The 27,732-nt window shown below is 40.0% G+C and overlaps 1 protein-coding gene across 2 annotated transcripts in view; it reads right to left on the bottom strand.

Moving 5' to 3' along the window:
* LOC133632454 (zinc finger protein ZFP2-like) overlaps nucleotides 1–27,732 on the bottom strand; it is a 56,723-nt gene that overhangs the window by 10,431 nt on the left and 18,560 nt on the right. Inside the window, exons 2-3 of one of the 2 annotated variants that reach the window (XM_062024870.1) lie at nucleotides 9,339–9,680; nucleotides 4,576–5,093 (exon numbers count right to left, since the gene is read on the bottom strand). In XM_062024870.1, coding sequence (XP_061880854.1) covers nucleotides 4,945–5,093; nucleotides 9,339–9,680 — 491 coding nt within the window. In that variant the 3' untranslated portion in view covers nucleotides 4,576–4,944. Of the gene's footprint in view, nucleotides 1–4,575; nucleotides 5,094–9,338; nucleotides 9,681–27,732 lie in introns of those variants that run through there. The other variant, XM_062024868.1, reaches the window with a different exon arrangement.

Below are 27,732 nucleotides of genomic sequence, written 5' to 3'. Positions count from 1 at the left end.
AGTGTCTAGCTCAAGGACACAACGGACGTGACTAGGATGGTAGAAGGTGGGGATTGAACCAGTAACCCTCAGATTGCTGGCACGGCCACTCTCTCAACTTTGCCACGCCGCCCCCAGAGGCAAATTGTTTTTCCACTCGACTGGTACTTTAATTTGAAACTCACATGGATTTAGATAAGAAAAAATTGGAGGCACATCATGTTTTTACATCTGAGGGGTCCACAAATTAAGCATTAATCGGTGAAAGACAAAGTTGGACTTATTCGTGCATCGCTAAGTAACGCATTTGATTGGCACAACGAGTGCCGTGCTGCTGTGATTGCGACGCTAATGAGAAAAGGATAAGTTAGTTTGCAGTTGATTTCCTGCTACATATATTAGTCTTATCTACAATTCATGTCTGCAGTTGTTTTCATGGTGTGAAGTAGGGCTGCAACAACTAATCGATTAAAATCGATTATAAAAATAGTTGGTGATTAATTTAGTCGTTGGATCTATGCTATGCACATGTGCAGAGGCTACTTTTTTTTTTTTTTAAATAAGCCTTTATTTATAAACTGCAACATTTACAAACAGCTGAGAAACAATAATCAAAATAAGTATGGTGCCAGTATGCTGTTTCCCCCCCCAATATAATACTGAAAAGGATAGAAATGTAGTTTGTCTCTTTTATCTGATTATTAATCTTAGTAATAATCGACATATTAATCGATTATCAAATTAGTTGTTAGTTGCAGCCCTAATATATATATATATACACACTACCGTTCAAAATTTTGGGGTCATCCAAACAATTTTGTGGAATAGCCTTCATTTCTAAGAACAAGAATAGACTGTCGCATTTCAGATGAAAGTTCTCTTTTTCTGGCCATTTTGAGCGTTTAATTGACCCCACAAATGTGATGCTCCAGAAACTCAATCTGCTCAAAGGAAGGTCAGTTTTGTAGCTTTTGTAACGAGCTAAACTGTTTTCAGATGTGTGAACATGATTGCACAAGGGTTTTCTAATCATCAATTAGCCTTCTGAGCCAATGAGCAAACACATTGTACCATTAGAACACTGGAGTGATAGTTGCTGGAAATGGGCCTCTATACACCTATGTAGATATTGCACCAAAAACCAGACATTTGCATCTAGAATAGTCATGTACCACATTAGCAATGTATAGAGTGTATTTCTTTAAAGTTAAGACTAGTTTAAAGTTATCTTCATTGAAAAGTACAGTGCTTTTCCTTCAAAAATAAGGACATTTCAATGTGACCCCAAAAGTTTGGGGTCACATTGAAATGTCCTTATTTTTGAAGGAAAAGCACTGTACTTTTTGAGTTTCTGGAGCATCACATTTGTGGGGTCAATTAAACGCTCAAAATGGCCAATTTTGTACTGTTTTTGTACTTTGATTATTATTTCTCAACTGTTTGTAAATGTTGAAATTTATAAACAAAGGCTTATAAAATTTGGAGCGGAATATTCAAAATGGCTGACTGAATTTATGGCATTTTAGACTGTTTTTTCACATAATTTGCAGACTGTAAATACAATTGGACATGGTTTAATTGATAGAATGTATCACAAATAAGCATTAAAAATCAACTTGTTTTTCCACTCTACTTGGATTGAAGTCGTAGCGAGCAGTAACGCCTTGGTGATGAAGAATGGTTGAAATCTTTCATTGATTTCTTTGGAAGCTTGTTTTGCTCTTCCACTTTCTTCATTTGACTTTTGCATTCTTTCATCTCCTCTGATGTGAACTCCACTGCCTTCTTCAAGCTAACAATCATGGCGGCTCTTTCTTTACATTCTTCAACAAGGTCAGCTAATTTCGATTTTAAAGGCTTGAAATAACTTTCAAATGACAAAACTTCAACTCACTCACCTTCATCTTTCGTCTTTATCTCCGTTGGTGATTTGCTGGAAGTTGGTGGCGCTGATTCTCTTTCATGTTCTCTTTTAGCGGACGTCGCCATCTTAGCATAGCAGTAGTCGTCTATCTTCTATCACGTCTTCAATCTTCACTTCAGCTAACACTCCATCGCTCCAAACTCAACTTCCGTTTCGGGCGCTTTAGAAAAATCGAATCCTTGATGTATTTGTTTCTATATTTGCTGTGACTTTACACAGCAGTTTGAAACGGGCAACCCACAGCCACTCAGTCCGCCATCTTGCTTCTCACCGAGCCTTTCACTTCCGGAAATACGGTCGGTTCTGCGCATGTGCGAGGCCAAAGACCTTTCATTCTTTCCTTATTTTTTGTTTTGTTTCTGCGGGGTCACGTGCTGTGATTTTTGAATGTTTTTATTTTTCGAGCCTTTCACTTCCGGAAATACGGTCGGTTCTGCGCATGTGCGAGGCCAAAGACCTTTCATTCTTTCCTTCTTTTTTGTTTTGTTTCTGCGGGGTCACGTGCTGTGATTTTTGAATGTTTTTATTTTTTTAATAAAAAGAAAAGCTTACATAATAGACAAAGAGAACCGCAACATAAACATTAACAATTTGATTGATTGATTGATTGAAACTTTTATTAGTAGATTGTACAGTACAGTACATATTCCGTACAATTGACCACTAAATGGTAACACCCCAATAAGTTTTTCAACTTGTTTAAGTCGGGGTCCACGTTAATCAATTCATGGTAAGGAGTAGTTAATGATTCACGACACAGAAAAAACACGCAGAACATCCATCGATCCATTTTCTACCGCTTGTCCCTTTCAAGGTTTCTTTATTCCATCCATCCATCCATTTTCCTCCGCTTATCCGAGGTCGGGTCGCGGGGGCAGCAGCCTAAGCAGAGAAGCCCAGACTTCCCTCTCCCCAGCCACTTCGTCCAGCTCCTCCCGGGGGATCCAGAGGCGTTCCCAGGCCAGCCGGGAGACATAGTCTTCCCAACGTGTCCTGGGTCTTCCCCGTGGCCTCCTGCCGGTCGGACGTGCCCCAAACACCTCCCTAGGGAGGCGTTCGGGTGGCATCCTGACCAGATGCCCGAACCACCTCATCTGGCTCCTCTCCATGTGGAGGAGCAGCGGCTTTACTCTGAGCTCCCCCCGGATGTCAGAGCTTCTCACCCTATCTCTAAGGGAGAGACCCGCCACCCGGCGGAGGAAACTCATTTGGGCCGCTTATACCCGTGATCTTGTCCTTTCGGTCATAACCCAAAGCTCGTGACCATAGGTGAGGATGGGAACGTAGATTGGCTGGTAAATTGAGAGCTTTGCCTTCCGGCTCAGCTCCTTCTTCACCACAACGGATCGATACAGCGTCCGCATTACTGAAGACGCCGTACCGATCCGCCTGTCGATCTCACGATCCACTCTTCCCTCACTCGTGAACAAGACTCCGAGGTACTTGAACTCCTCCCCTTGGGGCAAGATCTCCTCCTCAACTTGGAGATGGCACTCTACCCTTTCCCGGGCGAGAACCATGGACTCGGACTTGGAGGTGCTGATTCTCATCCCAGTCGCTTCCCACTCCGCTGCAAACCGATCCAGTGAGAGCTGAAGATCCTGGCCAGGTGAAGCCTTCAGGACCACATCATCACGTTTCTTTATTCGTCGTTTACATTTCCATTGACAATATGATCTTCAACATCTTACTCACCCTTTTCACATAACTGTCATTGCACTGAATGACTCACGCAGGCACAACTTAATTCCAAAGAGCCCAGTGTTTCCCACGGAACTGCAATCTATTTGTGGTGGTAAGGCGTATCAAGCCAAATTAGGGCCAAAAGTTTTGCACTTAATCAAATTTTGATGTTGAAAAATAAAAAAATGGTGTCACATTTTCCCCACGTTGACTCTAATGATGATTTCTGCTTTTTATTGTTATGGCAGGACCACCAAGCTGAGGAACAGTTTCTTTCCAGGAGATGTTAGACTGCTGAACTCCAATGGTGCTCTTGTCATCCCGACTTGGCTGAACTGGGCTTTTATTCGCTTTGGTTTGCTGTCATCATTTCTTCATTTTACTTGCGCTACAGGGTAACAATATTTCTATTCATAATCCATTTCTATCATAACTACTTGTAGAAGTTGCTTTCTAGCAGTTCCACTGTAGACGCGGCACAGGAGCCAAGCGTGCAGTTTTAACAAAGTTTTAATGTGCATAGATTTTTGTCAAAGTCTTTCTCCAGCAGAACGTGACTTTTCAGTCACGTCCGTATCCTCTCTTCCCTCCTGCTCTCGGCCGCCTACTGTTAAAGACAACAGATGATTAGATTAACACGTACCACCTGGGAAATCTAATCACCTGTCAGCTGTGTCTCGCCGTCAGCACATCCATCCGATGGTGCTTGTCCTCAGCACCACAGACAGAGGCGGTGACCTTTGCTCCTGCTGGCCACACCTCCCTCCACACTACTGTATATCCCAATATATTTGAACTATTATGTATGTACTATTGTTCTTGTAGTACTAAATTCAGTACCATCTCATGTTTGCTGGTATGACAATAACGTTCCTTGAAAACTTCCGACAGTTTTACTGCTTCAAATGAAAATGATTGTACAATTGTTCTTGATAACCGCACCCGGATAAACTCACGGACTGGTGATACTCAGTTTTTTAAAACGTCATCTTTATTTAGAGAAAGTGATACAAAAACCTACACTGAACAAACATGTCTTTTAGAACAGCAACAGAGTGATTATATAAGTACAAATATCTTCTATAAATCTTCAAAATGTGGTCATAAGAAAAATACCTTCAGTAGTTGCCAGACTATCATTAATAGCCAGACAAAGTAAGATATTACAACACAACTACTATACAGTAAAGGTAAATATGAAGATCCATACATGACGTGTCTACATACAACAGGAAGTGAACACACGCAACGTCACATAAACCAAAATCATTCCATAAAATGGAAGAAAATAAACATATTGAAACACCTGTGGAAATTTGTTCTATTATTTTTTTAAACGTTACTTCAGAGTCCTTAAGTCAGTCATAAGGGAAAACAATTGTTAAAACCAACAACAAAGTAAGGATGTGATTGACCAGCAGAAAGGGGGCAGTGCTGAAGAAGTGGAACCATCCAGTCCCACGGACTGATGATTGTTCAGAAAGATGATACCTCACCATGTCGGTCTCTTTGGATACACAATGAGGTCAGTTGGGCCATTCTCAATCAAACACTTTCTTTATGTCTAAGACAAGAACTCTAATTTTTTGTTGCCTGTCAAGAGCATTGTTCCACCACTGGGTGGCATAAGAAAACAATAACATTTTTGATCGCTTCTCACGGAATTTGTACTGGTTATCAGATAGAATTTGATGTTTGTAAACATATTAGGCTTTGGATATAATGGGCCTCAAACATGTAAGATTATAGTTACCAGAGCTTGCTTTTTTTCCTTTCATAGGTACAGCTATCAATAACATGGACCTATTTCCAGAACCATGGAACGGTCTTTGTGTCCAGATACAGTACAGGCCAAAAGTTTGGACACACCTTCTCATTTAATGTGTTTTCTTTATTTTCATGACTATTTACATTGTAGATTGTCACATCAAAACTATGAATGAACACACGTGGAGTTATGTACTTACCAAAAAAAAGGTGAAATAACTGAAAACATGTTGTATATTCTAGTTTCTTCAAAATAGCCACCCTTTGCTCTGATTACTGCTTTGCACACTCTTGGCATTCTCTCGATGAGCTTCATGAGGTAGTCACCTGAAATGGTTTTCACTTCACAGGTGTCATAGTTTTGATGCCACAATGTAAATAGTCATTAAAATAAAGAAAAGGCATTGAATGAGAAGGTGTGCTTGAAAGCTCATCGAGAGAATGCCAAGAGTGTGCAAAACAGTAATCAGAGCAAAGGGTGGCTATTTTGAAGACATTAGAATACACAGCATGTTTTCAGCTATTTCACCTTTTTTTGTTAAGTATATGACTCCACATTTATTCATTCATAGTTTTGATGTGACAATCTACAATGTAAATAGTCTTGAAAATAAAGAAAACGCATTGAAGGAGGAGAAGGTGTGTCCAAACTTTTGGCCTGTACTGTGTATCTGTAAGAGTTTGGCAAGTACTGGGCCAAACTCCAGCACACAGCTTTTAGGTACAGTTGCTGAGATCCCATCAGGGCCATTCGACTTTGAAGTGCATTTTGCGTGAGTACTTTTTCACGTCAAAAGTAGAGATGTATCGAAAGTGAACTAAACGTAGAAATGGGCCTCAGGCCAATTTCATGGCTGTCAAACGCACATTTCTACAAGCTGTGGATACTTTGGTGACACACAGAGGGGATGTTGTTTTGATAAAGAAATGTCAAACAATTACTCCTCAGACTGATTTTATTTCCAAAATAAAATGTTGTGTTGCTTAAATTTACATGACGTCTCGTTCGGCTCGTTAAATATGCGTGGTGGTCAAGCCAGCGTATGTTCTCAATGTCTACTAGGCGCCATTGAGCCTTTCTCGTAGAAAAATGCCCGATGATTGCCTTGTTTTTGACTGTACGAACCGTTCAAATCGCGAAAACGATAAAAGTTACTTCAGAGTTCCTTTAGAGGTAATCAAAAAGGGCGGAAGAGTGCAAGATTTTACGAAACAAAGAGCGGAGTAAAAGAATGCACAAGTTTGCAGTGATCACTCCATTAAAGGTTTGTTTGATATACTTTTAACGTTTAGTATTTCCCATTTAAGTATCATCTTGATATTATTTGTATTTATTAAAACACATTTTTGCTACCAGTGTTTTGTAAAGCACCAATTCGGCAAATGAAACCTAAAATAATTACCTTATTTTTCGGAGTATAAGTCGCACCGGAGTATAAGTCGCACCTGCCGAAAATGCATAATAAAAAAGGAAAAAAACATACACAAGTCGCACTGGAGCCCGGCCAAACTATGAAAAAAACTGCGACTTATAGTCCGAAAAATACGGTAAGCTTATACCAAAGGCAGCAATCATAAATGTAGCTTAAAGCACACACACAATGTTGAGATTATGTTTTGATAAAAACGGGGGAAAACACTCGTACATGTAAACGGCGCGTGCAACAATGGCAAGGCAGAAAACATGACAAGTGAAGTTGTATCACGAAATGCAACCTTTTTGCAGGAAGATTTAGGCCCCTTGCGTACTTAAGAGAGTTGGCGTAGTGCTGTTTTTCATTTCCGGGAAGAAGTCACATGACGGAACACAAGCAATACAGACTTAAGCTTTAATACATGTACTGTCTCTTTAAGAAACCTCTAGTCTAGTGTCATCACTCTTGTGGTCCTCTTGGACTCGCTTAGAGGAGGTAATGTATTATTTTACTTGTCATTTTTGAACATTTATTTTGGCTTTTCTACAATGCAAACTTTGTTTTATACATGTAATACTATGAATGTCAAAGATGTGAACATGTGTCAATCGAATATACAAACTTTGTATACATTAGTTTACAGGGTTTTCTTTGTGTTTATTTGATAAAAGGAGCTTGAAACCCGTGTGCTGTGTGGAGGAGACTGTATGTATGTTACACAGCCTTATTGAGCCTTTTGTTGATTTGTTCAGACAAATCCACCATAATGTCTTCGATAAAATGAGCGACCAGTAGCTGGCCGTGGTCCGCGTCCCAGTAAACAAAGAACATAAAGCAGAACATACAGGAGTTAACGGATGTGCACCCAAAAAGGCATTAAACTGGTAAAGATAATGCACACCCGTTACACTTGCAACAAGTGGAATAGAGAACATTTGTACATTCCAGCAAGAAGCACCTCTAACTCATTGTCGGTGAAATTCTTCTTTGTCACCTTTTTGCTGAATATCTTTGTGTTTGCAGAGTGGGAGATCACAGGCGCATGGCTAATTTATAGATGATTTGCCTATTTAAATGGGGGGCGTGACAAGAATGTGCGCGCTCAATTCCACATTATCTGGGATGTATAAAAGTAATGAGCATGGATTATTGCATGAGCTTATGTCAATACATCTGAATTTGTATGTACTCAAGACCTATTCTAGGTTTGGGCATACGCCACTACTTGTAGGAAATCCACGCAAGTCTTAAATACATGAGGCCCCTGGCAACCTGGAGGGTGTAGTTTCAGGCAGATCGATTCATGTTGTTGGTGTTCAAAGTCAGACATTCTGGAGGCGGTAAAATCCTCACTGAAGAAGACTACAATTACTCCCCAGTTAGAGTCATCAGGTCTGTCTCGGCTGAAGGAGTAACCAAGCACTGCAAGCATCATCTATCTTACTATTCAGGAAAGATTCAGATAGACAGAAGACATGGGGTCACTAGAAGAGAAGATTATGCTCCAGATAAACCCAATTTGTACGAGTCGTCTGTTATTTGTGAAAGAAGCAGTTAACTTATTTCAAGGAGGTCCTGTGTTTAAGAGGATGTCGCCACAAATATAAGCAACATTCTCCAAACTAACCAGCGGAATGACTATTCTCCCAAGTGTGTTCTTATATGTCTTACCGCATATGCATTGCAATGGAACCTTTTACTGCAGAACGAACAACTAAATGGTTTTTCTTCAGTGTGTCTTCTCATGTGTTGGGTCAAATCACTGTTTCGACAAAAGCTTTTACCACAAACTGAACAATTAAAGGGTTTTAGTCCAGTGTGTGTCATTATGTGTCGAGTCAAACCCTGTCTGGAAACAAAGCATTTACCACAAACAGAGCAACTAAATGGTTTCTCTCCTTTGTGTGTTCTCATGTGTGGAGTCAAACTGCTGCTATGAGAAAAGCTTTTATCACAAACTAAGCATTTAAATGTTTTTTCTCCTGTGTGTGTTCTCGTGTGTTCGGTCAAATTGATTTTTTGACTAAAGCTTTTACCACAAACTGAACACTTAAATGGATTATCTCCTGTGTGTGTCCTCATGTGTTGAGTCAAGTTGCTCTTTATAGAAAAGCTTTTACCACAAACTGAACAGGTAAATGGTTTTTCCCCTGTGTGCGTTCTCATGTGTTGAGTCAAGTTTATGTTTCGAGAAAAGCTTTTACCACAAATTGAACAGTTAAATGTTTCTACTTCTGTTTGTGTTCTCAAGTGTCGAGTCAAATTGCTCTTTCGAGAAAAGCTTTTGCCACAAACTGAACAATGGAATGTTTTTTCTCCTGTGTGTGTTCTCATGTGTTGCGTCAAATTGGTCTTTATAGAAAAGCTCTTGCCACAAATTGAACAGTTGAATGGTTTTTCTCCTGTGTGTGTCATGATGTGTTGAGTCAAACGTTGTTTGGAAACAAAGATTTTACCACATACTGAGCAGCTCATTGTTTTTTCTCCTGTGTGTGTTCTCATGTGTTCTTTCAAATTGCTCTTTCTAGTGAAGCTTTTCTCACAAACTGAGCAGCTGAAACATTTGTTACCTCTGTTCTTTTTAGAGCATCCAGAGTGTTTGTTGTCAGTGTGAGTCCTCATATCATCTTCACAGTCTGTATCGCTGCTCAAAGGTTCTTCAACCTCGTCTTCAGCCTCACTATCTGAGAGTGGAGCTAAGAGGTTGTCTCCTTGTGGTTTCTCTTCATCATCTTCAATCTTCACAGAGACAACAGTCAGTGGAAAGTCTGTGTAATCAGCTTCCTCTCGTCCTAGAAGACACTCTCCCTCCTGAGTGATGCAGAGTTCCTCCTCTTCCTTTTTTATGTGGGGGGGCTGTATAGTCTTCTGCTTCAAAATGGAGCTCCCCCCTAACTGAGGGGGAAGTTCTTCTGGGAAACACAAACAACACAAACACACTTTATTTTATGTACTGTATGTGTGTGTGTGTAGTGTTTCATGGCCATTCATTTAGTGCCTTGCCAGAATGATGGATCAATGTTTACATGACTTCTCTTAGACTCTGACAAGCGAAGCTAGAATAAGAAAATCATCTGTTTCGATGGGCATTAGGATACTACAAACTGGCCGTGGAGAAAAAAAATCTAAAAGGAAATATATCACAAAACCTTTTTGGAAGAGGTGGAAAGTTCGGACACATTTTTTACATTTAAGCTGCAAGAGATTTGATCCACTTTCTGTACAAATGCAATGAATTGAAATAGATCATTTGAATTACTTAGTTTTGAGACACAGTTTGACCAATTATTTATTACTAGTGTACATATTTACAACTTGTACTTTAGGCTGTATTTTACATTTCTGAATGAACTTTGTAGAATAGTTGTTATCAAATGTATTTCACCGAGTACCACATCAGAAAAAAACTTGGCTCCCCATGTACCACCATAATGACCAATATTAAAATACAGTAGCATAGTAGGCCTAAACATTCATTAGAAACATGCAGGGGCTTTTGTTAATCAAGTATATTAAATATTATTGACCACTGTTGACCATTGCATACAGTTTGAACAGTAACATTGTGTTTGAATATGGGGAAACAAACGTGTTTAATTAAGTGATTCTTTGGCGTACCACAGCTCGAGATTCACTGTTGTAGAATTTCGCAATAGACTATTGTATTGTGATAAATATTGTATTGTGAAGTCCTTGCCTACTCAGCCTAACGTTGGATAATTATGGCAAAAAATATTAAGTACGATTATTCTGATTTATATTAAAATTATAACTGAAAACCCGAGTATTCATTCATTTGAAAACATGAGTATTTATTGTACGGTATCACCAAAACTCAACTTTAAATATATTTTAAAATAACAACCAGGTATAAACAACTACAATAGTAGCGGTAACAACAATACATTTGAATAACAATAGCAATATGAAAAAACAATGTCATTTTTTTGAATTTCCGTTTTTTACCTTTTCAATTACTTCACCAACATAGAGTGCGTGCTTTATCCTACTTTTTTCATTGGTAAGATTTTATCAAATCAATCAATCAATCCAAATGTATTTATACAGCACTTAATCACAAGTGTCTCAAGGGCCATGCAAAGTCACAACAACAATCGCCTAATCTAAACCTACAAATGTTCTTTAATTAAATGCAAAAATCCTCTAATTTATTGGCGCAATACATTTTGGACAATTTTGACCAGCATTTTAAGTACAAACCCCGTTTCGATATGAGTTGGGAAATTGTGTTAGATGTAAATATAAACGGAATACAATGATTTGCAAATCCTTTTCAACCCATATTCAGTTGAATGCACTACAAAGACAACATATTTGATGTTCAAACTCATAAACTTTTTTTTTTTGCAAATAATAATTAACTTAGAATTTCATGGCTGCAACACGTGCCAAAGTAGTTGGGAAAGGGCATGTTCACCACTGTGTTACATGGCCTTTCCTTTTAACAACACCCAATAAACGATTTGGAACTGAGGAAACTAATTATTGAAGCTTTGAAATTGGAATTCTTTCCCATTCTTGTTTTATGTAGAGCTTCAGTTGTTCAACAGTCCGGGGTCTCCGCTGTTGTATTTTACGCTTCATAATGCGCCACACATTTTCCATGGGAGACAGGTCTGGACTGCAGGCGGGCCAGGAAAGTACCCGCACTCTTTTTTTACGAAGCCACGCTGTTGTAACACGTGCTGAATGTGGCTTGGCATTGTCTTGCTGAAATAAGCAGGGGCGTCCATGAAAAAGACGGCACTTAGATGGCAGCATATGTTGTTCCAAAACCTGTATGTACCTTTCAGCATTAAAGGCCTACTGAAAGCCACTACTACCGACCACGCAGTCTGATAGTTTATACATCAATGATGAAATCTTAACATTGCAACACATGCCAATACGGCCGGGTTAACTTATAAAGTGCAATTTTAAATTTGCTGCTAAACTTCCGGTTCGAAACGCCTCTGAGGATGACGTATGCGCGTGATGTAGCCCGGGGAACACGGGTATGCCTTCCACATTGAAGCCAATACGAAATAGCTGTTTTCATCTCATTCTGGGTGTATTCTGGACATCTGTGTTGGTGAATCTGTTGCAATTATGTTCATTGCATTATGGAGAAAGAAGCTGAGCAAGCAAAGAAGAAAGTTGTCGGTGCGAAGCGTCTATTTTGCAAAGGAAATCAGCAACAACACGTACACAGCCGGCGCTTCTTTGTTTACATTCCCGAAAGATGCAGTCAAGATGGAAGAACTCGGATAACAGAGACTCTAACCAGGAGGACTTTTGACTTCGATACACAGACGCCTGTAGAGAACTGGGACAACACAGACTCTTACCAGGATTACTTTGATTTGGATGACAAAGACGCAGATGTGCTACCGTGAGTATGCAGCTTTGGCTTCCAAACATTTGATTGCTTGACCGTACGTGCGCGTCACATACGTAACTTTTTTTAAATATATAAGCTTTATGAATCTTGGGTTAGGTGAACGGTCTTTTGGGCTGAGTGATTGTGTGTGTTGATCAGGTGTTTGAATTGTATTGGCGTGTTCTATGGAGCTAGCAGAGGAGCTAGGAGCTAGCATAACAAACACGTAGGTGTTTTTATGCAGGATTAATTTGTGGCATATTAAATATAAGCCTGGTTGTGTTGTGGCTAATAGAGTATATATATGTCTTGTGTTTATTTACTGTTGTAGTCATTCCCAGCTGAATATCAGGTCACCCCCGGCTCTCACAGCATCTTCCCTATCTGAATAGCTTCAACTCCCCACTAGTCCTTCACTTGCACTTTACTCATCCACAAATCTTTCATCCTCGCTCAAATTAATGGGGAAATTGTCGCTTTCTCGGTCCGAATCTCTCTCACTTCATGCGGCCATCATTGTAAACAATAGGGAACTTTGCGTATATGTTCAACTGACTACGTCACGCTACTTCCGGTAGGGGCAAGCCTTTTTTTTAATCAGATACCAAAAGTTGCCATCTTTATCGTCGTTGTTCTATACTAAATCCTTTCAGCAAAAATATGGCAATATCGCGAAATGATCAAGTATGACACATAGAATAGATCTGCTATCCCCGTTTACATAAAAAAATGTCATTTCAGTAGGCCTTTAATGGTGCCTTCACAGATGTGTAAGTTACCCATACCATCACAGATGCTGGCTTTTGAACTTTGCGTCGATAACAGTCTGGATGGTTCGCTTCCCCTTTGGTCCGGATGACACGATGTCGAATATTTCCAAAAACAATTTGAAATGTGGACTCGTCAGACCACAGAACACTTTTCCACTTTGCATGAGTCCATCTTAGATGATCTCGGGCCCAGAGAAGCCGGCGGCGTTTCTGGGTGTTGTTGATAAATGGCTTTCGCTATGCATAGTAGAGCTTTAACTTGCACTTACAGATGTAGCGACGAACTGTATTTAGTGACAGTGGTTTTCTGAAGTGTTCCTGAGCCCATGTGGTGATATCCTTTAGAGATTAAAGTCGGTTTTTGATACAGTGCTGTCTGAGGGATCGAAGGTCACGGTCATTCAATGTTGGTTTCCGGCCATGCCGCTTATGTGGAGTGATTTCTCCAGATTCTCTTAACCTTTTGATGATATTATGGACTGTAGATGTTGAAATCCCTAAATTTCTTGCAATTGCACTTTGAGAAACGTTGTTCTTAAACTGTTTCACTATTTGCTCACGCAGTTGTGGACAAAGGGGTGTACCTCGCCCCATCCTTTCTTGTGAACAGCTTTTTTGGGAAGCTGTTTTTATACCCAACAATCATGGCACCCACCTGTTCCCAATTAGCCTGCACACCTGTGGGATGTTCCAAATAAGTGTTTGATGAGCATTCCTCAACTTTATCAGTATTTATTGCCACCTTTCCCAACTTCTTTGTCATGTGTTGCTGGCATCAAATTCTAAAGTTAATGATTATTTGCAAAAAAAAAAAAAGTTTATCAGTTTGAACATCAAATATGTTGTCTTTGTAGCATATTCAACTGAATATGGGTTGAAAATGATTTGCAAATCATTGTATTCCGTTTATACTTACATCTAACACAATTTCCCAACTCATATGGAAACAGGGTTTGTAAGTGGTTTTCTAAATGTATCAGTAAATGCTTTAAGTACATTAGAGTTGTGTACGGTACTTTTTTTGAAACCTTTATTTTATTAGCGCAGTCAGGCATGGATGGTGCGCATTGCGCTGTTATTGTGAAGGGGAGGAAGTGTGCTGCTGTGCAGTGCGTAAAGCTGACGACTTGAGGCTATTAAAAAAAAAGAGAGCCTCCTAATGTGTGACTGCTGTTGTCCTGTTTGTACTCTGATCGTACATCGATGATGTCGTTCACAACAACACAAGCAGATGTGATGTGTTGTGTGTGTATGGATTGTTCTTGCTAGCTTTAGCTGTCGCTGTTTCAAGTGGTCGTCTCCACTTTGTTTAGCTTAGAAGTTGAGTGTTTCGGGGATGACTAAGGAGTCTGAAAACATTAATTTCCCAAACAAATGTTCCTTCTTTTTACAAAGACAGCATTTCCCTCACATATATATACATTTATGTTATACACTGTGTTTAAAGGCCTACTGAAAGCCACTACTACCGACCACGTAGTCTGATAGTTTATATATCAATGATGAAATCTTAACATTGCAACACATGCCAATACGGCCGGGTTAACTTATAAAGTGCAATTTTAAATTTCCCGCGGAATATGCTGCTGAAAACGTCTCGGTATGATGACGTTTGCGCGTGACGTCACGGATTGTAGCGGACATTTTGGGACACCATTGTGGCCATCTATTAAGTCGTCTGTTTTCATCGCAAAATTCCACAGTATTCTGGACATCTGTGTTGGTGAATCTTTTGCAATTTGTTTAATGAACAATGAAGACAGCAAAGAAGAAAGCTGTAGGTGGGAAGCGGTGTATTAGCGGCCGGCTGCAGCAACACAAACACGTAGAGAACTGGGACAACAGAGACTCTTACCAGGAGGACTTTGAGTTGGATACGCGCTACCGTGAGTACGCAGCTGCGGCTTCCAAACATTTGATCGCTTGCCCGTACATGCGTGCCGCTATGTGCATGTCACGTACGTGACTTTGGGGAAATATATGTGCTGTATGAACTTTGCGGAGGTGAACAGTACTTTGGGCTGTGGGATTGAGTGTGTTGTGCGGGTGTTTGATTTGTATTGGCGGGTTATATGGACGGGAGGGGGGAGGTGTTTGTTTTGCAGGATTAATTTGTGGCATATTAAATATAAGCCCGGTTGTGTTGTGGCTAATAGAGTATATATATGTCTTGTGTTTATTTACTGTTTTAGTCATTCCCAGCTGAATATCAGGTCCCACCCGCCTCTCACAGCATCTTCCCTATCTGAATCGCTTCCACTGCCCTCTAATCCTTCACTCTCACTTTCCTCATTCACAAATCTTTCATCCTCGCTCAAATTAATGGGGTAATCGTTGCTTTCTCGGTCCGAATCGCTCTCGCTGCTGGTGGCCATGATTGTAAACAATGTGCAGATGTGAGGAGCTCTTCAGCCTGTGACGTCACGCTACTTCCGGTACAGGCAAGGCTTTTTTATAAGCGACCAAAAGTTGCGAACTTTATCGTCGATGTTCTCTACTAAATCCTTTCAGCAAAAATATGGCAATATTGCGAAATGATCAAGTATGACACATAGAATGGATCTGCTATCCCCGTTTAAATAAGACAATCTCATTTCAGTAGGCCTTTAACAGCAGATTCCTTTTTATTGGCCAGTTCTCTGATTCTGTCCTAGGCTACGTTAATGAGGAAATAATATGGCCTTAGTTTTTTTGTTGAGTTTAGTGGTTTTTGATTAGGCGTAGAAGCGCTGCTTGATCCCCCTTAGGGGTGATGGATGACTGAGTAGCGCTTATACAGCAGCCGCCGGCCTCCGTAGCTCCCATACCCTCCCCTCTGTTGCAAGTAGAGATTTTTGCCGATATCCGACATTCCGATATTTTCCAACTCTTAATTACCGATTCCGATATCAACCGATACCGATATATACAGTCGTGGAATTAACACATTACTATGCCTAATTTTGTTGTGATGCCCCGCTGGATGCATTAAACAATGTAACAAGGTTTTCCAAAATAAATCAACTCAAGTTATGGAAAAAAGTGCCAACATGGCACTGCCATATTTATTATTGAAGTCTAACAAAGTGCATTCTTTTTTTTAACATGCCTCAAAACAGCAGCTTGGAATTTGGGACATTCTCTCCTTGAGAGAGCATGAGGAGGTTGAGGTGGGCGGGGTTGCGGTGGGGGGGGGGGGGGGGTAGCGGGGGGTGTATATTGTAGCGTCCCGGAAGAGTTAGTGCTGCAAGGGGTTCTGGGTATTTGTTCTGTTGTGTTTATGTTGTGTTACGGTGCGGATGTTCTCCCGAAATGTGTTTGTCATTCTTGTTTGGTGTGGGTTCACAGTGTGGCGCATATTTGTAACAGTGTTAAAGTTTTTTATACAGCTACCCTCAGTGTGACCTGTATGGCTGTTGACCAAGTATGCCTTGCATTCACTTGTGTGTGTGAAAAGCCGTAGATATTATGTGATAGGGCCGGCACGCAAAGGCAGTGCCTTTAAGGTTTATTGGCGCTCTGTACTTCTCCCTACGTCCGTGTACACAGCTGCGTTTTAAAAAGTCATACATTTTACTTTTTGAAACCGATACCGATAATTTCCGATATAACATTTTAAAGCATTTATCGGCCGATAATATCAGCAGTCCGATTTTATCGGACATCTCTAGTTGCAAGTTTTGTTGATTCTATGTAACATGTTTACGTGTGCTATGGCTATAAGTTTTTTTTCCTTGGCCTCAGTCTGGACCCCCTTTCCCAGGAGTCCAGCCTTGGAATGAATATTTTTTTACTCTGCCCCCTCCCCAGCGTTTACCTGTTTCTCACCATTTTTTGTAAAGGGCGCCGGAAGTCGGCAGACCCGTCAGCGGTCCTGTTCTGTCTCCCTGTAATGTTTGTCTGATCTTGAATGGGACTGTGCTGAAAATCTCAATTTCCCCTCAGGGATTAATAAAGTACTTCTGATACTACTTCTGATTCTGTGTCAAATAAAAAATAGCAACCATGGTTAGACCCCACATTTTCAAATAAACATGGTCTTATTTTTACTTATATGCTCACTCATTCGTTTTCTCTGTTACAAGCTCAGGAATTTGTACGCACATTGGGCGGCCCATTAATTGCTTTTTTTCGATTATATTTTTTATGAACACGAGAAGTCAAAATCTAAATAAAAATTTGATTACATGTTAGTATTTTCTGCACAACCTGCACGGAATGAAAACAAACTTACACCAGCGGTGCTTGTACGCACCTATCCAGAGACACGCTAGTATGTTACATTAGCTTAGAATGACAGCAGGACAAAAAAGAGAACTGTTCCCACTCAAAAAAATTTCAAGTCTGCAGTGTGGGAACATTTTGGTTACTTATAAAAAGGCATTAAAGACGATGGCTCACACATTTGCAAAACCCGCAATAAGAAAGTGGCGTATAAAGGGTCTAATATGTCCAATGCACCAAAGTAAAGGTAAGACATAATAACTGACATAAATTAAGTTAGCGTCAAGTTACTAAATGAAGAACTGAGTTGGTAGGGAGTTAAATATAAACATGTCTTTTACCATCGGTACCTTAGTTTAGTGTAAACAAACATCAACAGGTACTCATTCAGCGACCATTTAACATTATAGATGGCTTTTTCCTGTCTGTGTTGGATAAACTATAAGCGTGGTAAGTTCATATAGAAAGTGTAAAACACCGACATAACATCAGGAGCTTGAAGAATAGCAGCACTCCATGATAGGATCTAATGATGTGCATTCTGGTTATTACCACAGCATAAGGGAGGTGATTAAAAATGAATAAATAGGCAAGGATGACAGTTGACAACAACAACCCTTGAGTTTCCACATGAGTGGGAGAGCAACAAAGTTAGTCTTACATCATTCAAATTAAAGTATTAATTATTGTGTTTACTATTAATACTTTTTATTATTTTGTACTGTTATTATGTGATTAGTGTTATTTCCAACAGTAATAAATCATTTAAAAATCTCTAAGAAATGTCTGCAAATACGAGGTGGCTAACAATGCAATGGGAGTGCTCCATTGTGCCCATAAAGCCTTCTGACAGCAATACTCCATATACATCTTGTGACCTGAGTATTAGCAAGTATTAACAATGTTGACTAGCTCAGTGTTTTTCAACATTTTTTGAGCCAAGGCACATTTTTTGCGTTGAAAAAATCCGGAGGCACACCACCAGCAGAAATCATTAAAAAACAAAACTGAGTTGACAGTAAAAAGTCGTTGTCGCAATTGTTGGATATGACTTTAAAGCATAACCAAGCATGCATCAATATAGCTCTTGTCTCAAAGTAGGTGTACGGTCACCACCTGTCACATCACGTCGTGACTTATTTGGAGTTGTTTTCGGTTTTCCTGTGTGTAGTGTTTTAGTTCTTGTCTTGCGCTCCTATTTTGGTGTCTTTTTGTCTTTTTTTGGTATTTTCCTGTAGCAGTTTCATGTCTTCCTTTGAGCGATATTTCCCGCATCTACTTTGTTTTAGCAATCGAGAATATTACCGTTGTTTTTATCCTTCTTTGAGTGGACATTGTTGATTGTCATGTCATGTTCGGTTGTACATTGTGGACGCCATCTTTGCTCCACAGTAAGTCTTTGCTGTCGTCCAGCATTCTGTTTTTGTTTACTTTGTAGCCAGTTCAGTCTTAGTTTCGTTCTGCATAGCCTTCCCTAAGCTTCAATGCCTTTTCTTAGGGGCACTCACCTTTTGTTTATTTTTGGTTTAAGCATTAGATGCCTTTTTACCGGCATGTTGCCTCCCGCTGATTCCGACATCTACAAAGTAATTAGCTACCGGCTGCCACCTACTGATATGGAAGAGTATTACACGGTTACTCTGCCGAGCTCTATACGGCACCGATCACGCAACAGCACATAATTTGCAGACTGTAATTACTGGTTTGCCAAAAATATTTTTAACTCAAATAGGTGAATTTAGATAATCTCCCACAGCACACCAGACTGTATCTCACGGTTGAAAAACACTGAACTAGCTTATGCAGCTATTGACATACAGAGCTGCTGCAGCAGCAGCGTTGCCTCTGAGTTGGTGAAAGTTAATTCTAGATTATAAATCACGCCTCTCACTTGAATAGGAAAAGGTTAAGGCCATAAACCAAGAAGTTGGTCAACTTTGATATCCAACCTAAACCCAAAGATATCTAAAAAGACACAAAAAAAAGCTTGTTTCCAGCCTGCGTGAGGATTATGATTACTTCTTCATCTAATCGGGAAGATATGAACATCCCATCAGTCTGCATCACTATGAGAGCAGACATTGTGCAGTAAGTGATTATTTTATTATGTTCTTAGTTTGTATTTCTTATTTAGCAGTTAGCAACACTGCTACGTGATGCTTAGTGTTTCACTAAAGCTGGATCAGTTTAGTACGTAGCTTCTAAAACTCGTAGCTCATCCTCCTTCTTTCTGTTCAGGCTCAAAAATATTAGGTTCTGATCATCATTTGTCCCAAAGTACCATATTTTTCGGACTATAAGGCGCACTTAAAATCCTTTAATTTTCTCAAAACTCTACAGGGCGCCTTATAACCCGTTGCGCCTAACGTACGGAATAACTTTGGTTGTGCTTACCGACCTCGAAGCTATTTTATTTGGTACATGGTGAAATGATAAGTGTGACCAGTAGATGGCAGTCACACATAATAGATACGTGTAGACTGCAATATGACTGAAGTAAACAACACCAAAATTTTATATGGTTAGAAATAGGGTTGCAAAATTCCGGGAATATTTAAAGTTGGAAACTTTCCATGGGAATTAACGGGAATTAATGGGAATAAACAGCAGCATGATTATTAGCTAAAACAACTTGATTTAATGCAAATTCAGTAGAATTTCAAACCTGCACAGTGCATTCCTCCATCACATGCGCAGTGCATTCTTTCATCACATGCACAGATAATTCCCAGCATGCTACACACTACAGCAGGGCTATTGAGGCCACACAAGTATTTGAGCCCAAGGGACTTCATCCAGTCAGGTAAGTTTTGACGATATTACTGGGGTAAATATATTTGATCTATGGTATTTAAGTGTAATAGAGGTGTAATTGCTTGTTACTGTATGACTGTAGACTACTCCAGCAGACTTCCACTCAAGCTAGCTAGCCGTTCCTGTACTTGTTAAATGATTTTGGGGCCAATATCTCTAGCTAGCTAGATTTATGTACCACCACAGTCTCATAATGAACTGAAAATATTTCTCCGTTAGCCGTGATGCTAATTTTCTCTATATTAAATCCCATTCATTTATGCTAAAAACGTTAGTGATCCGAATTTACCTTTTTTGTGATCTGTAAAGTTCAACTAGCAAATACTAAATCAAAACGTGTAGTTTCCTCTGCCTTCTGTTCTGCTAGCCATTCTGTTGTCATACAAGAATGTAGCTTATAGTTTGATTTAGCACGCTGATTGAGTGTTCATTTAGTCATCTAGCCCAGTGGTTCTTAACCTTGTTGGAAGTACCGAACCCCACCAGTTTCATATGCGCATTCACCGAACCCTTCTTTAGTAAATTCAAGACAAAGTTATATGTTTTTTTACTGGTGCACAAAATGAACCGTGCATGAACATCACCTTGTTCAAAGAACAAAGCCAACACAGTGCATGAACTCACAACAAATTAGACACCTGCAAATCAGTGTGACTTCTGTTGTTGCCGTATCCATAATAAGGCGATAGGGAGAAGTTGTTATTTACACGATGAGTCGGGTGTGTCTTGACCTCAGCGGTGGAGGCTCCGCCGAAGCCATGAGGCCGACTCACCGAAACCCCTAGGGTTCGATCGAACCCAGGTTAAGAACCACTGATCTAGCCTATTTCTATTCATTTGTCCATCAGTAAAATATTTTTAAAGACTACTCCAATTGTTTAGCTGACTATTTATATATTTGTGTGGCATTGCATTAGTGTTTTACAAAAAATAAATAAATACAAACAGAATAATGCCACGTACACCATCTGATGTGTGGAGATATTTCACCCCAACCAATGTAGGCAGAAAAGCTGTGTACATTTGCAAATACTGTGCAAAGAGCTACGTCAAAAATGCCACAAAGATGCAGCAGCATATAGACAAGTGCCCAATAATATATCATTATTGTAATTCCCCATTAAATCCCATATATTCCCATTCATTCCCATGGACGGTGTCCAACTTTGAATAATCAAAGAATGGTCAATATTTCCAAACTTCCCGAGCTTAACTTCCCGTGGTAAATTTCCGGAAATTTACCGGAAACTTTCCACCCCTTTGCAACCCTAGTTAGAAAAGACGCTGCAGAAGGTGAGCCATGTAAATAATCCTGAAGCAACTGTCAGAAAGCTCTGGTCTGTAAAACATAATCTATGCAACATTTTGACCAAAGAGCCACCATTACATGTTATGTAGACCACAAGGAAGCGTTTTACATTTAGAAAAAAAAAGAAGTAATATGACCCCTTTAAAGCGGCCTATAATCCGGTGCGCCTTTTGTATGAAAATAGACCTGATTAGACCCGCTCAACGGCAGTGCGCTTAATAATCCGGTGCGTCCTATGGTCCGGAAAATATGGTAATCTTTGTTGTCTCTCATAAAGTCTACCATGATTAGTAAGTAGAAGTAGTAGTTGCCTTATGCTTACAATAAGGAAAATATGAAAATACTACATGTTATTATGAATGTGCCTGTTACTACATTACATATAAACTTATATACACTACCGTTCAAAAGTTTGGGGTCACCCAAACAATTTTTTGGAATAGCCTTCATTTCTAAGAACAAGAATAGACTGTCAAGTTTCAGATGAAAGTTCTCTTTTTCTGGCCATTTTGAGCGTTTAATTGACCCCACAAATGTGATGCTCCAGAAACTCAATCTGCTCAAAGGAAGGTCAGTTTTGTAGCTTCTGTAACGAGCTAAACTGTTTTCAGATGTGTGAACATGATTGCACAAGGGTTTTCTAATCATCAATTAGCCTTCTGAGCCAATGAGCAAACACATTGTACCATTAGAACACTGGAGTGATAGTTGCTGGAAATGGGCCTCTATACACTTATGTAGATATTGCACCAAAAACCAGACATTTGCAGCTAGAATAGTCATTTACCACATTAGCAATGTATAGAGTGTATTTCTTTAAAGTTAAGACTAGTTTAAAGTTATCTTCATTGAAAAGTACAGTGCCTTTCTTCAAAAATAAGGACATTTCAATGTGACCCCAAACTTTTGAACGGTAGTGTACATATACATATATACTTACAGCATATATATAAAACCTCGATGGAGGTGTTTGGATGTCTTATGATAACGCTTTATAGGTGGACTAGAGCAAATCCTCCTACCTCCATTGCCAGCTAACTCATACTTCTAGTATTTTATGAGTTAGAATGCATTAAAAAACACATGTGCTCGTCTCGCATAAAGATTGTGAATGATAGGCAACATTTTTTTAAAGCACAGTTCCTCTTTAAATATATATAGTAGTTTGTTTGCAAGGAAGTAGTAAGACATTTTGGGAAGTTCTCAATAGATAGAAATATTTTTATTTATCCCACAATGAGGAAATATTGTGATTTCAGCGTAGGTTTTACATACAGTAACAGAAATAAAACCAAGAAAAACTACAAATGAGTAATAAACAATAAATAATACATGTGCAGTAACGATTGCAGTATGTGTGGATACAAAAACAAGAGAGTGGTCCTCGTCGACCCGACGGACGAACAATGATGTGTGCATACAAAAACAAGACAAAAAACACTTACCGTACTTTCCGCACTATAAGGCGCACCTAAAAACCTCCAATTTTGTCAAAAGCTGACAGTGCGCCTTGTAATCCGGTGCGCCTTATATATGGACCAATATTGAGCCACAACAAACCTAACCTTCATTTTCATAAAGTTTAGGTCTCGCAAATACGGTAAACAGCCGCCATCTTTTTTCCCCGTAGAAGAAGAAGCGCTTATGTTCCTGTTTCTGACCGTGCTGCCTGCACCCCAGCAAACCATGGTATAGGTTATATACCATGGTTTGCACCCCAGCAAACCATGGTATAGATTCTATACCAGAGGTCACCAACTTTTTTGAAACCAAGAGCTACTTCTTGGGTACTAATTAATGCGAAGGGCTACCAGTTTGATACACAAATAAATTGCCACAAATAGCCAATTTGCTGAAATTACCTTTAACTCTATGTTATTATTAATAATTAATTATATTTATCTTTGTGGAAACACTGATCATCTTAATGATTTCTCACAATAAATATATATAGAAACATATAAATATCAATATGCAACACTTTATTTTTATATTTTCTCTAAGTGCACATTTTTCAAATTGAACATTTTCAAATGATCACTTCTAAGAGAGTCTTGTGAAATCACAATGTCCCATTTTAACTAGCTAGCCACTAACATTTTTTAACAAATCATGAATTACTTTGCACCATGTTTGTACAATTAATACAAAAGTCAACTCTCAATTTTTTAAATAAATCATGTCACACTTTGAACTGGACACCAAATCTGTTATCTGTTTCTTTGTCAGTTAGTGAAGACCAAGTCTTTCAAATATTTTCTTGGATTTTGAAATTCTATTTGAGTTTTGTCTCTCTTAGAATTAAAAATGTTGAGCAAAGCAAGACCAGCTTGCTAGTATCCACCCATCCATTTTCTACCGCTTATTCCCTTTGGGGTCGCGGGGGGCGCTGGAGCCTATCTCAGCTACAATCGGGCGGAAGGCGGGGTACACCCTGGACAAGTCGCCACCTCATCGCAGGGCCAACACAGATAGACAGACAACATTCACACTCACATTCACACACTAGGGCCAATTTAGTGTTGCCAATCAACCTATCCCCAGGTGCATGTCTTTGGAGGTGGGAGGAAGCCGGAGTACCCGGAGGGAACCCACGCAGTCACGGGGAGAACATGCAAACTCCACACAGAAAGATCCAGAGCCCGGGATTGAACCCAGGACTACTCAGGACCTTCGTATTGTGAGGCACATGCACTAACCCCTGTTCCACCGTGCTGCCAGGACGCACAACATTTGTAATATTTTTTATTTTTTCAAGCCAATGCTTGAATACAATATTTGTATTATACAAAGAACTTTCCACTTCTCAAGTAAATAAATACAATTAATAAAATAGAGGCAGCTCACTGGTAAGTGCTGCTATTTGAGATATTTTTAGAACATGCCAGCGGGCTACTCATCTGGGGCCGTACTTATCAAGCTTCTTAGAGTGCCATTTTACACTTAAGTCCTGAGAATTTGCGAAATTTAGTCCTACTCTAAAACTTAAGAATAAAAGCTTTTTATCAACGTTCTTAAGTCTAAGAATCACTCCTACTCTCCACGATATTTAAGAGACCTTCAGAGGTGTCTTAAGTGGTTAGGAGTTGCCAGCAGGGGATGGCACTGAGGCGAGAGAGACGTGCGCGAACATTCAGGGAGCGGAACGATGTTCTGGATTTGTTTGATGACAAGCAGCTGATCAAACGGTATCGTTTAGACAGAGCGGGTATTATTTTTGTCACAGATTTAATACTTTTCGATTCCATGTTGATTTCTGCATGTGGCTGCAGCGGGCTAGTATATATAGAGCCACCCACACCAGTTTCAAATGAGTTGCCTAATTAATGAATTGGAAAGAAAATGTTATGACAGTAGCGTATGTGTGTGGCCGTGAGGTGAGTGACGTCAGTGAGTGTGTGGGCGATAGAAGAGAGGGAGCGGTAGCGTGAGTGCCGGCGGGGACTAGTTTGTTTTGTATTATTTTGTAGTTTATTGTCAAAATATACACTCCCATTGTCCACTTAAATATTTCCAAGATATTTCTTTATTCTTAGACAACGGATTCCCTTCCGTGATTGGTCATTTCTATGGACACAGAAATGACGTCACCTAAAATTCCGTTTACGGCACATAGTAATGTCGTAATTCAGCTCTGAGTGTGACATTTAAGATTCAGTCCTACACTTCGCTGAAAGTGTGAGTAAGACACTTGATAACTAACTTTTAAGTGCAGCTTTCAGCGAATAATTTATTTACTCTTAAGTCAACTCTTAGCAGACTTCTTAGGAGTAATTCTGAGAAGCTTGATAAGTACGGCCCCTGGTCCTTACAGGCTACCTGGTGCACCGTGTTGGTGACCCCTGTTCTATACCATGGTTTGCTGGGGTGCCCACTAGACAGCATTGACAATGATGTGGGGCGGCGTGGCGAAGTTGGTAGAGTGGCCGTGCCAGCAATCGGAGGGTTGCTGGTTACTGGGGTTCGATCCCCACCTTCTACCATCCTAGTCACGTCCGTTGTGTCCTTGGGCAAGACACTTCACCCTTGCTCCTGATGGGTGCTGGTAGCGCCTTGCATGGCAGCTCCCTCCATCAGTGTGTGAATGGGTGAATGTGGAAATACTGTCAAAGCGCTTTGAGTACCTTGAAGGTAGAAAAGCGCTATACAAGTATAACCCATTTATGGATGGATTGAGGCGTGGCTAAGATGCGCAAGCAGTAGTTTGCCTCTGCGGTAACTCCGGTGAAAACTTTAAGATTTAACTCAAATTCTGCTTTTTTTTTTAATTTAAAACTTACAACTCTTGGCTAACTATATGCATGCCTATCACTCTGGGTGAGTTATACTCTATCAAGACAACATAACAATAATTATGCCCAAGACACGAAGAGGGAAGCAATCAGAGTCACCTGTGGCCGTAAACGAGCTCGAGGCTGGCGCTGAGATGGCGTCATCAACTTTGGAGAAGTTGCTGGATAAAATACTCGAGTCTATCAACAAACGTTTTGACATGCTTGAGGAAAAGCTTGAGGCTCTTACAAGCAAGCAAGCGGCATTGACCAACAGAGTGGATGACATGCAGCAGCAAGGTTCCGAACATGAGCGCCGCATCGAAGCGCTCGAACAAAAACTGACTGAAATGCAGAAGAGCAATGAGAAATTGGCAGCTAAAATTGACGAATTGGAAGGGCGCTCAAGACGTAATAACTTAAAAATAGTCGGGATACCAGAGCAAGAAGAAAAGGGAAGACTTACGGATTTCGTTGCGGACCTGATACCAAAGTTGTTTGGAGCGAGTAACTTCTCCAAGCCAGTGGTGGTGGACCGCGCGCACCGTGTCCCGCTCGCTCGCTATGGTGACGGCAAGCGCCCCAGGAGCATCATCGCAAGGATACACTTCTACCAGGACAAGGAGCTACTTCTTCGACTGAGTCGCGGCCAGGAGCTGATCTACAACGGCCTGCGCGTCTTCCTGTTTCCAGACTACACTGCCGAGGTGACAGCGCAAAGACGGGCCTTTCGAGAGGTAATGAACACGCTGCGGGAGAAGGAAATCAAGTTTATGCTGCGTTTTCCAGCTCGCCTGCATGTGGAGTACAACGACCAGGTAAAGGTGTTTACCTCTCCTACAGACACTAAGACTTTCATTATAAAACATCTTAGTGGCTAATCATCAATAACGGCTCCACCACACAAGGCTTATGATAAGCATAAAGCAGAAATACACTTTTTTCACTGATGTTTATTTCACCGGAGGACGCAGGAAAAAAAAAAGAAAACACTTCGCTGCTGAGCTAGTGCTTGGAGCAGTGAACGCAACTACTAGCATGCGCCCTGCGCCTGAAGATGGGGGTGGGGATGGGGGACTTTTGGACTGGGGAATCGACCAACACGATGTCGTATGGATAACATCACCATGGAGATTTCACTCCAAAACATCGAACTACACACGATGGGGACAGAGGGAGGGGGGAACACTGGGGTGTGAGTGTTGTGTATGTGTGAATCTGAGTATGAATGTGGAGGAACGAGGTGCACAATTATATTTCAACTTGCCAATTACTAAGGTTTTTTTTCACGTAAAGATAAAATACCCTAAAAAACTTTAATGTCAACTTATAAGAAAAAAATTACACTAGTTTCATGGAACGTCAGGGGTTTAGCTAAAAATATTAAAGCAGGGAAGGTTTTTTCACACTTAAATTCATTAAAGGCAGATGTTTTATTCTTACAAGAAACACATCTCTGTAAAGACAACCAACACAAACTTAAAGCCAGCTGGATATCTCAGGTTTATCATGCACCCTTTACTTCACAAGCTAGAGGTGTAGCCATTTTATTTCATAAAAATGTGCCTTTCATACTTACATCAAAAATAATTGACCCTAACGGAAGATTTATTTTATTAAATGGTCATATTACATCCTACCCAGTAACTTTTTTGAATATCTATGGACCAAACACAGATGACTCAAACTTTTATCATAGAGTCTTTGGTCTACTTCCTGATGATAACTCTTCTCATATCTACATTGGTGGTGATTTTAACTGCCTTTTGGATCCCACTTTAGATAGATTGTCAACTAAATCTCATGTAATTGCTAACTCAACTAAAACCATTAATAATCTTATGAGATCAAGAAATATCATAGACATATGGAGAACAAAACATCCTAATAAAAGGGAGTATTCATTTTACTCCGCTGTACACAATTCTTACACAAGAATCGATTACTTCTTAGTAGAAGCCTCTGCTCTCTCCAATGTCAGTAATCCTGAGTACCACAGTAGAGTCATCTCAGATCACAGCCCTATGAGTATGCAGATCCAAATTGATCTCCATAAAACCAAACAAAAATGGAGATTTAATCCACAATTATTATTATATGAAGATTTTAAAGAGTATATGAACAAGATTATCCAAGAGTTTATTGAGGTGAATGATAACGGAGAGGTCTCAGACTCTATATTGTGGGAAGCCCTTAAAGCTACTGTGAGAGGATATA

This window comes from Entelurus aequoreus, linkage group LG17 (assembly GCF_033978785.1).
Source record: "Entelurus aequoreus isolate RoL-2023_Sb linkage group LG17, RoL_Eaeq_v1.1, whole genome shotgun sequence".
In the NCBI taxonomy this organism is placed as follows: domain Eukaryota; kingdom Metazoa; phylum Chordata; class Actinopteri; order Syngnathiformes; family Syngnathidae; genus Entelurus; species Entelurus aequoreus.
This window is presented reverse-complemented; position numbering and strand designations above follow the sequence as displayed.